At 42.0% G+C, this 10,297-nt stretch overlaps 2 protein-coding genes across 3 annotated transcripts in view; both read right to left on the reverse strand.

Moving 5' to 3' along the window:
* The window catches only part of zbtb7b (zinc finger and BTB domain containing 7B), a 31,813-nt gene extending 22,110 nt beyond the window's left edge, over positions 1-9,703 (reverse strand). Inside the window, exon 1 of one of the 2 annotated variants that reach the window (XM_053638902.1) lies at positions 8,824-9,703. In XM_053638902.1, the coding sequence (XP_053494877.1) occupies positions 8,824-8,952 (129 nt within the window). In that variant the 5' untranslated portion in view covers positions 8,953-9,703. Of the gene's footprint in view, positions 1-7,072; positions 8,022-8,823 lie in introns of those variants that run through there. The other variant, XM_053638998.1, reaches the window with a different exon arrangement.
* malsu1 (mitochondrial assembly of ribosomal large subunit 1) overlaps positions 9,580-10,297 on the reverse strand; it is a 97,577-nt gene continuing 96,859 nt past the window's right edge. The window contains exon 3 of the mRNA XM_053638233.1: positions 9,580-9,642. Within this exon, the coding sequence (XP_053494208.1) occupies positions 9,580-9,642 (63 nt within the window). The remainder of the gene's footprint in view (positions 9,643-10,297) is intronic.

Here is a 10,297-nt window from a genome sequence, read left to right on the forward strand (position 1 = left end):
CCATAAACAGCTGTATAACCAAAATGTGTTGTGTGCCATGACACTAAGATGGCCGTCGTAGTTAAACCAAGTCAAATCAAATCAAACAAAACGGGTGGCTTCACACTGTCAATAAATAATCACCCAAAAAACTAGGACAATTCAAAACTGTCAAGCAAACAACTTTGCAATTATTTTACCACTTGATATGGAATGATCCCTACACACACACACACACACACACACACACACACACACACACACACACACACACACACGGTCTTCACATTTAACTCTGTGCTGCTGGGTTGAGGATGAGGGCGTGGCTAACGTGTATCCAATGAGAAACAGTTTCAAAATGGCAAATCTCTACCACAGCTGCTGGGTTGAGGATGAATAAATGACCAGGTTTGGGTTCCTCCGCATCAAAGCTGCCTAAATATGCTGCCTACTTAGGGAACTACCTTCTAATCAAAATGTGATATTACTGCACTGAAGACACTTCTCCCTCACAGTGACATGAAGAACGACAGGGTCACTAACTTACACACACTCCAACACACACCAACATACATGCTACACACACTAATGAACACTGTGTATATGGACAGAGACATGTCACTTACACACACACACACACACACACACACACCCCACATGTTTACAGCATTTAGCAGCACTTATCTGGAGCCACTTACAGAAGAGCTTTAGAGTCTCGTTTAAAAACATTCTCACGCTAGTTCACTCACTCAGGGACTCAGAGCTACATCCAGAACATTCTGTGAAAACCAGTCATTTTATTTTATTGCCATTAATTAAAGAATATAAAAAATAAAGAAAGTGAGCCAACACAAACCGATAAATTAAGACAAATTCGGGGCTCCTGAGTGGCACAACACTCAGGAGATCATGTGGAGATGACAAGCTTGAATCCCGATGATGCCACAGCCAGCCATGGGCCGGGAGACCAAGAGAGAAAAACTGGGCGTGCTCTCAGGGTGGGAGGGGCATACTCTCTCTCCCCATCAACCACAATGACACTAGCCATTTATTTTAAACATTTATGGCACTTTTAAATAACTTTGAGTACAGCCATACAGCTTCTGTGATATTTGATTGCATATTACTACACGCTGGCGTAGTGGTTAACACGTTCACCTCCAGGCTCAGGGGTTCGAGTCCTGCTGCGGCCCTGTGTGTGTGTGCAGAGTTCACATGTTCTCCCCGTGCTGCGGGGGTTTCCTCCGTGTACTCCGGTTTCCTCACCCAGACATGCATGGTAGGCTGACTGGCATGTCCAAAGTGTCCGTAGTGTATGAATGTGTGTGTGTGCGTGATTGTGCCCTGCGATGGATTGGTACCCTGTCCAGGCTGTACCCCGTCCTGTACCCTATGCTAGCTGGGATAGGCTTCAGGGTCCCCGAGACCCTGTAGGATTATTAATTATTTATTCATAATTAATTATTAATATTATACATTATTACACGTTTTTATGGGCAGAAGAGCGGCTTTAACCTGATTGTTCATTTCATGCTCCCAGCTGTCTGTGGACTTCAACTTTTATGGAGTCTTATGGAGTCACTACATGCAAATTAGCTGCATCAGGAACGCACTTTGTTTGTTACAGGTGATTACCGTACGCACACGAGCACAAAGAAAAGCAACACTTCCTAAACGGTAAATTCAGCTGAACATTTCAGTTGGGTTCGGCTAATGCAAGCATTTAAAAGAATGATAAATGAGGCTCAGTCTGTGTCTGTGGACAGGGACATGTCCCATTGTGTCACTTACACACACACACACACACACACACACACACACACACACCCCCTATACACACACACACACACTAACACACCCTATATACACACACACACACACACATAGTGTGTGTTTCGTTTTCCCAGCAGGCTGACGAATGGAAACTCAGTTAGTGTTCAGACTGCACCCGTCTTACTGCACCCGTCTCACTGTCAGTCTGCTGCTCAGTCACACTCCACACACACTCACCAAGGAGACTGTGTGTGTGTGTGTGTGTGTGTGTGTGTGTGTGTGTGTGTGTGTGTGTGTGTTCACTTGCTCGCTAAGTGGCTGTTACACAGGAGATGCTACACACTAACATATCCACCCACATCAGGCTTTATCTGTCTCTCTCACAAATGCACCATGAAGCATGTTTCAATTTCAGTTACTGGAAATTCTGTGTCATCCATTTCTCTCTCTCTCTCTCTTTTACACACACACACAGACACACACACACACGGACACACACACACGGACACATGTCAGTGTGTGCGTGTCCACATATGGCCATATAGGATCTTCATTTGCATCATCAGTTGTGATAAAGGTCAAAGTAAGAGAGACATACAGAGAGAGACAGACAGACAGAGAGACAGACAGATCTATGTAGTGATCATGTTTGAGTAATGATAAAACCTATCCTATTCAAAGGGCAGGATTCAGGACAGTGGTTCTGATGGAGCAGAAACTATCAGAGATAATGCTGGGGCTGAATTTAACTATGGTTCTTTGAACACCACAAGGGGCAGTGTCTAACACCTGGATATGCTCTTGTGCATGTTCACTCCCTCCATGGCTCTTCAACAAAATTACAACGTGACAGTGAGGTAGTATTTGTTATAAATATCTTACGCCCCGTCATTTTGGTTCCTGGAACCTAACGCCTACTCGATCCGGAGACAGTTCCAAATGATAGAGAACCCTAGTGGTTATCCAATGTTCATACAATCCCGTTTTCATCTGTAACTAGCATTCTATTTCACCCCTTTTAACCACCATTGGGTGGGGTTTAACACACGGATACCTCTGTCAAAGGTCATGAGGAACCATCTCACCTATGAATAGAAATGTGTTTGGAGATGATCATTGCACTCAACCATCAGAAGGGCAATGCTGACCTTGTAGAATCTGGAAAAGGTACATGTTGATACCTAGATATCTGTGGTTCAGATCTCTTGGAGCAGCACACCTCTTAGGAGGATGAAACCCTCGTAACGGAATGGAACATCCAAGTAGGAGCTGAAATTCCAGCCTGTTCATAAGCCATTGGTAAAATTTCTGTCAGTCAGTGAGCCAGTCTTTGTTTAGAGAAGCAAGCAGCCCATGTCTTGGCACCAATTCAAACAGTACCATAAGGCACATTCTGGACACAGTAGGAAATGTTCAGCAGATTAACCTTCATAGTATACTGCAAGGTCAATCGCCTGGTTCACAGATTTGGGAGACATAACCTTAGACAGGAACCCCAGGTTCAGGTAACTGCCAACAAAAAAGGTGTCTTCAATGATGCCCATTTTAAATCAGCATCCTGTACGGGTTCGTACACAGAGCTGTTAAGGGAATCCAACATGAGGGAGAGATCTGATGGATTATGATTAATACATTGTAGTGGATTGTATTTCTACTTTATTAGAGATTATAGTTGATACTTTTATACTTTTATATTTACCAAACCTATAAATGGATTATTGTTTATACTTTATTGAGTATTATATTAAACATAATGTAGCACCAGTTAAAAGAAAAACATTTGGAGAGTAAAAACTAGCACCCTGGTATAACAAACACATGTGCACCTTAAAACAGACAAGTCAAAAATCAGAATGTAAATGGTGTCAGACTGAGTAGTATTCCAGACTGCATGGAAGGACAGGCTCCTGGGCTACAGAAAGGCTCGTAGCACTACTAGATCAACATTCCTCTCCACCTTAATAAAGGATTCCAAAAATAATCCTAGGTTCCTATTAATACTGTAGAAAAATTAACGTGAAATATGACCACCGCAGCAGTATATACACCATCAATATGAAGTAGTGAGGAGTTTATGAAGATTTTCAATGATAAAATAGAAAATGTTAGTCAAGAAATTTGAATACTAAATGAAATCCGGATAATTTGATAACTGACCATGTAGATGACAACAGAACCACATAACCTTCAAGGAGACTGAACAAATTTAACTAATTTCCTCATCATCAACTTGTATACTAGATCACTTATCTACACATTTTATTCAGACAGACACTACCAGAAGCAACTGAAACTCTTCTAAAAACAATAAATTCTTCACTGAGCACTGACTATGTACCTAAACCCTTTAAATAAGCAGCTAACAGGCCCCTGATTAAAGCTGTCCAGCTATTGGCCAATATCAAACCTCCTCTTTATCTCCAAGATCCTAGAAAAGGTTAGCAGCTATGCACTGCTTGACTTTATACTATACAGCTGTGTGGAATGTGGAATGATTTATAATCACAGATGAGGATGGGTTCCCTTTCAAGTCTGGTTCCTCTCAGGGTTTCTTCCTCTTGTTGCCTCAGGGAGTTTTCCCCTGACACCATTGCCTCTCATTTGCTCATTAGCGATCGATGTAAAATATAAATTTACATAAAAATGTTATATACGGATTACTGTAAAGGTGCTTTGAGACCATGTGACAATGTTCATTGTTAAAAGCACTATACAAATAAACTGAATTGAATTGAACTCCTGAGTAAAAAAAGACATACCGACTTTTTCCAACATGAGGAAAAATATTCTCTGGTCTAATGAGAAAAATTTTTATTTTCAGGCTGAACTCCAAACAGTTCGTCCAGCAAAACCAGGTACGGCTCATAAATGCCCCACCCCCCATAAAGAGGTTTGAGCGTCTGTAAAAGCGCTATATAAATGTAACTGTAACTAACTAATACAGTGCAGACAGTGAAGCATGGTGATGGCAGCATTGCGCTATGGGGTACGACTCAGCAGCAGGGACGGGAAGAAAGTTGAATGCAGCCTAATACAGCACAGTCCTTAAAGAAAACCCCACTCCAGATTGTACACAACCTCAGACAATGCTGCAGTGGCTTCGGGATAAGTCTCTGAATGTCCGTCACTGGCAAAGCCAAAGCCCAGACTTGAACCCCACAGAACATCTGTCCAAAGACCTGAAGATATCAGTTCACAACTGAGCTTGAGAGGACTGGCCAGGAAGAATGGAAGAAATGACCCAGATTCAGTTTGTAAAACCTGAAGAGATGAACAGCTGCCAAAGGAGCTTCTACAAAGTACTGAATAAAGAGTCTTAATATTTATCTAAATGAGAGATTTCTGATTTTAATACATTTGCAAACATTTCTAAAAACATATTTTCACTTCATTATGGATTAATGTGTGGAACTCTGATGGATGGAAAATGAAATTTAGTACATTTAAAAAAAAAAGAAAGGGTTTGAATACGTTCCGAAGCCAGCGTATATATGATTAACTTAATTAGTTCATTATTACACTTTAGTATAGTTCATTAGTCTGTGTTAATCATATTCTGTGCGTAATTGGGTGGAAGTTAAGATTATAAAAACCTTTAGATTGTTTGTAAGCCTAGATGACACTTTCTCACTGCCTACTCCATTACACGTGCAACACGCAAACCTGGCTGCTCACACGCCAAAAATAAAGAGTAAACGTGTGAGGAACAGACAAGTGATGTGGAGAGAGTGGGTTTAAACAGAAGACAGAAGGGATGAGAGAGAGAGAGAGAGAGAGAGAGAGAGAGAGAGAGAGAGATTGAAATCTCAGGTCTGAGATTTGAGGAAAAATCCTAAAATAAGCATGCCGCATCTCTTTATTCTAAAAACAGACAAGTTCTTCGAAAACACACAGAGGTGGGACGAGTGGGAGACACACACACACACACACACACACACACACACACACACACACACAAAGAAAGAGAGAGAGAGAGAGAGAGACAGGAAAGCGTGGTTAGGGGGGATGAGAAAGAGGGGAAGAAACTGCAAACACAAAGAATTGGGGTGAGAGTGGGAGAGACAGGAAGCTGCAGTATGTGTGCACAGGTGTGTGTCTGTGTGTGTTTAATACAGACAAAAGAATCTACACAGATTTAAATCAATCAGTCCTAAATCAAAAATAAAATCCTAGCTGTATCCCAAACCCTAAACAGGATAAATATTAGTGTTTTCTAAACAGCACTCGGGTAACGTCTGAGAGACGAGGCAGAGATCACACGCTTCAGATACCGACGAACACGTGCGTTATTGTGAATAAAACAGCGTAGCATGGTGATATATATATATGTGTGTGAAACGAGTGTGTGTGTGTGTGTGTGTGTGTGTGTGTGTGTGTGAGAAACGAGTGTGTGTGCAACGAGTGTGTGTGTGTGTGTGAGAAACGAGCTAAACGCAGCCATGTGGAGGGAACACGAGCGGCATGTCATCTCGTACTGACGCCATTTTAAAATCCAACACAGAAAGCTGACATCATCATAACCTCAATAATAATAATAATAATAATAATAATAATAATAATAATAATAATGCACTTTCTGTACAGAACAAAGTTTAGATTAGATATGATGAAATGAACATAAATATATTAACACGTGATTATTTTAAAAAGAGTGTTTTTATGGAATTACAAGTTTTATGAGATTAATATAACACTGCATGTGTTTAAATTTATAAATAAAAAGTGAGCAATGTTTGTAAAAAATACTCGCTAAAATTCATTAAAACAGAGTGTGACATCTGAATAAATTATAAAGAATTTGTGCCTATATTTAATCTCTAAAAAGAAAATGATAACTTATTGTAACATCTACATAAATTTTACACATGGCCCTATTTTATAAACATTAAAACATTATTTAATGAGAATAAAATTTTACACAGAAGCCATTTTTAATTTGACTTTTCGGCCATAATTGTCTTTTCATTTATTTAATTTGGGCATTAATAAAATTCCAGTATGTGGGACAATATGGTGCAGAATTCAGTGGGGTGGGTGTGTGTGTGTGTGTGTGTGTGTGTGTGTGTGTTCGTGTGTGTGCAGGGATTGCACCACTGAATCACACAATGCTATGTGTCACAACATGTGTGCCAGTAAAGACTGTCTGTGTAGGAGTTTGTGCATGTGTGTGTGTGTGTGTGTAGGAGTTTGTGTGTGTGTCTGTGTGGTTTTAGCATTTCATCTGAAGTATCAGTATCTGCTCAGCACTTTCGCCTCTGTGGGAACTAGAAAAGAAAATGTAGGACTTTTCTTTGTGTGTGTGTGTGTGTGTTGTTTTTACCCTATAAGGGAGGGTCTCACAGTTGTGAGATGTTGCAAACCAACAGATCCTCATCAATTTCCTGTTTCTCCCTTTTTTCTCTTGTCTGTCTGATTGTCTGTCTGTCTTAACAAAAAACAATTTGTGAAGTGAATTAAAGACAGAAAAGATAAAGACAAAACTACATCAGTTTGGATTCAGACTGAGAGTTTAGTTTCAATGTACCAGTCAGGATTTAGACCTCATCATAGCACAGAGACAGCGTTAGTTAAAGTAGTAAATGACCTTCTACTGACCTCTGATCAGGATTATGTCTCGCTGCTTGTGTTACTTGACCTTAGTGCAGCTTTTGATACTATAGATCACACTATTCTCCTTGATAGATTAGAAAATGTTGTTGGCATTAAGGGAACAGTCCTCTCCTGGCTCAGGTCTTATTAAACTGATCGTTATCAGTGCAAAGATGTAAATGTAGACTTCTCTATGCATATACAAAGTTTGTGTTCCACAAGGTTCTGTTTTAGGCCCACTGCATTTTACTTTATATATGCTACCTCTAGGTCAAATTATTCATAAACATGGAATTAGCTTCCACTGCTATGCTGATGATACACAGCTGTATGTTTCAGCGAAGCCAGAGGACAGACAGCAGCTTAATAAAGTTGAGGAATGTGTAAAGGACATTAGACGTTGGATGATTATTAACTTCCTCTTACTTAATTCTGATAAGACAGAAGAACTTGTACTAGGACCACGTGTAGCTAGAAGTAATCTTTCTGATCTCACAGTAACTCTGGATGGACTTTCATGAGATTCTTCCTACAAATCCCCACAGGTATGGAAAAGCTTTCCAATATGTGTTCATGACTCGGATCAGGAGCGTCACTACAGGGCAGGTTTGGGGGCTTAAGCCCTGATGTTTTGCGTCAAGACCCCAAACCTTTTGCGATAATTTTTTGTTCAGATTTTGAAAGTATTAAGAAAGTATTTTCTTAATTTATTATTTAAAATGTCTTTCTAATGCAGTCCATCACCTTTTTTCAGGCTTCAGACAGAGAGAGAGAGAGAGAGAGAGAGAGAGAGAGAGAGCATGCACTGGTCATGTGAACCTGCCCATTACCAAAATGAGAATCGTCTGCATTTATGAAGTGATCGATAACTCCGGATTGCACGCACCACAATATAACATTTATAAAGAGTTCTTCAGTACCCAGAATGCACCTCTCCAATGTACGGTGCCTCAGAAAGAGGCTGTGGAAGTTGGGCATTTTATCCGACTTTGGAGCTAGGTTTCGGTTCTTTCTGTTCTGCTCCATGGTCTTGAAGAAACAACATTTCATTCTAATCTACACAAGCTGTATAAAGGAATGACCATAAAAACCCACTTGACTTCTGGCTAAAATGACACCTCAGTTGCTGCCACAGAGCTCACTGTGTTTCAATAAGTCATTTTCAACATTCCCAGGACAGAGTAGAGGAATGTTGTGTTATTCTTTTTATCAGTATAGTACTGTAGCTGTAAGATCTCACATCAGCGAAATACGAGACGAAATAGCTCGCACAGACTGACAGCATTGCTTGTCTAGCTAGCATTTGTAAAATTCAACAAAATATCATTTCTGTTCAGCAGCTTACACTCATTGTAATAAGCCATGATTAGACATTGTGAAAGATAAACACACTGAAATTACTGAACTGAAACAAAAGGAGCAATGATTTTAATGCAGTACTTTATATGGATGCTAGAGATAGAAGGCAAGAAGAAACGCCACCTTTATGTTATTGTAGTAGTTGCTTATTCCACTTTTTTCAGATGCAGTTTCAGGTGTAAAAGTACAATGCAGAACATCCATCCAGCTATCCATCCATCCATCTATCCATCCAGCTATCCATCCATCCATCCATCTTCTGTACCACTTGTCCTACACAGGGTCGCAGGGAGCCTGGAGCTTATCCCAGGCCAGCCCATCACAGGGCACCACCACACACACAACAGACAATTCCGAAACACCAATCAGCCTACAACGCATGTCTGTGGACTGGGGGAGGAAACCTGGAGCAAACCCGGAGGAAGCTCCACGCACACAGGGCGGAGGCGGGATTTGAATCCCGAACCCCAGAGGTACTAACCACTAAGCTACGATGCAGAACATTACATTATTAATTTAAATGTGGCTTATCTGAACGTGACTCTCAGTAATATATCATACACACAAAACACACTTAAAGTCTCTCTAATTGTATGTTTCAGGTATATTAAAATAAAATAAAATGAAAAACTTGATTAATGTTCCTTCACTGCAGTCACTCATAAGGGTTTGCCAGGATTACACCAAGAAGCGTTATTTAAATCGAGACGCTGGGGGATGAGCCCCTCGCACCTTGAAGCTGGAGAAACACCCCTGACTCAAACACGGCATCAATCTATAAGTCTACACTGAAAAGCTATTTGTTTAGACAAGCGTTTTGTTAATAAGATTTGCTTTTAGTTAAAGGTGCTGATCTGTCTCCAGCGCTCTCTGTGTTCCCTAATGGCTCTCGCTCTTAGTTATGCTGTCAGAACTATTCTTACCAGAGTCCCTGCTTACAGTCTGCACACAAAGTACATCTTCTGTCCTGTACAACCATTACAGGACAAGAGCATACCCAATAATGTGTGCTGTCTCCCCCTCTCCCTCCCCCCTACTCCCCCCCTCCCCCCCCCCCCTCTCTCTATCTCCCTCCCCCTCACTTTCTCCCTCGCTCGCTCTCTCTCCCCCTCTCTCTCCCCCCCCTCCCTCGCTCGCTCTATCTCCCTCTCTCCCTCGCTCTCTCTCTCCCCTCCCTCGCTCTCTCTCTCTCCCTCCCTCTCTCTCCCCCCCTCGCTCTATCTCCCTCTCTCTCTCTCGCGCGCTCTCTCTCTCCCTCGCTCTCTCTCTCTCCCCCCCCCTCCTCTCTCTCTCCCCCCCTCCCTCTCTCTCCCTCCCTCCCCTCTCTCTCTCCCTCCCTCCCTCCCCCCTCCCTCTCTCTCTCCCTCCCTCCCTCCCTCGCTCTCTCTCTCTCCCCCCCTCCCTCGCTCTCTCTCTCTCCCCCCCCTCCCTCGCTCTCTCTCTCCCCCCCCTCGCTCTCTCTCCCCCCCCTCGCTCTCTCTCTCTCCCTCCCTCGCTCTATCTCCCTCTCTCCCTCTCCCTCGCTCGCTCTCTCTCTCTCTCACTCACTCGCTCGCTCTCTCTCTCGTGCTCTCTCCCTCCCTCGCTCTCTCTCTCC

This window comes from Ictalurus furcatus, chromosome 1 (assembly GCF_023375685.1).
Source record: "Ictalurus furcatus strain D&B chromosome 1, Billie_1.0, whole genome shotgun sequence".
In the NCBI taxonomy this organism is placed as follows: Eukaryota; Metazoa; Chordata; class Actinopteri; order Siluriformes; family Ictaluridae; genus Ictalurus; species Ictalurus furcatus.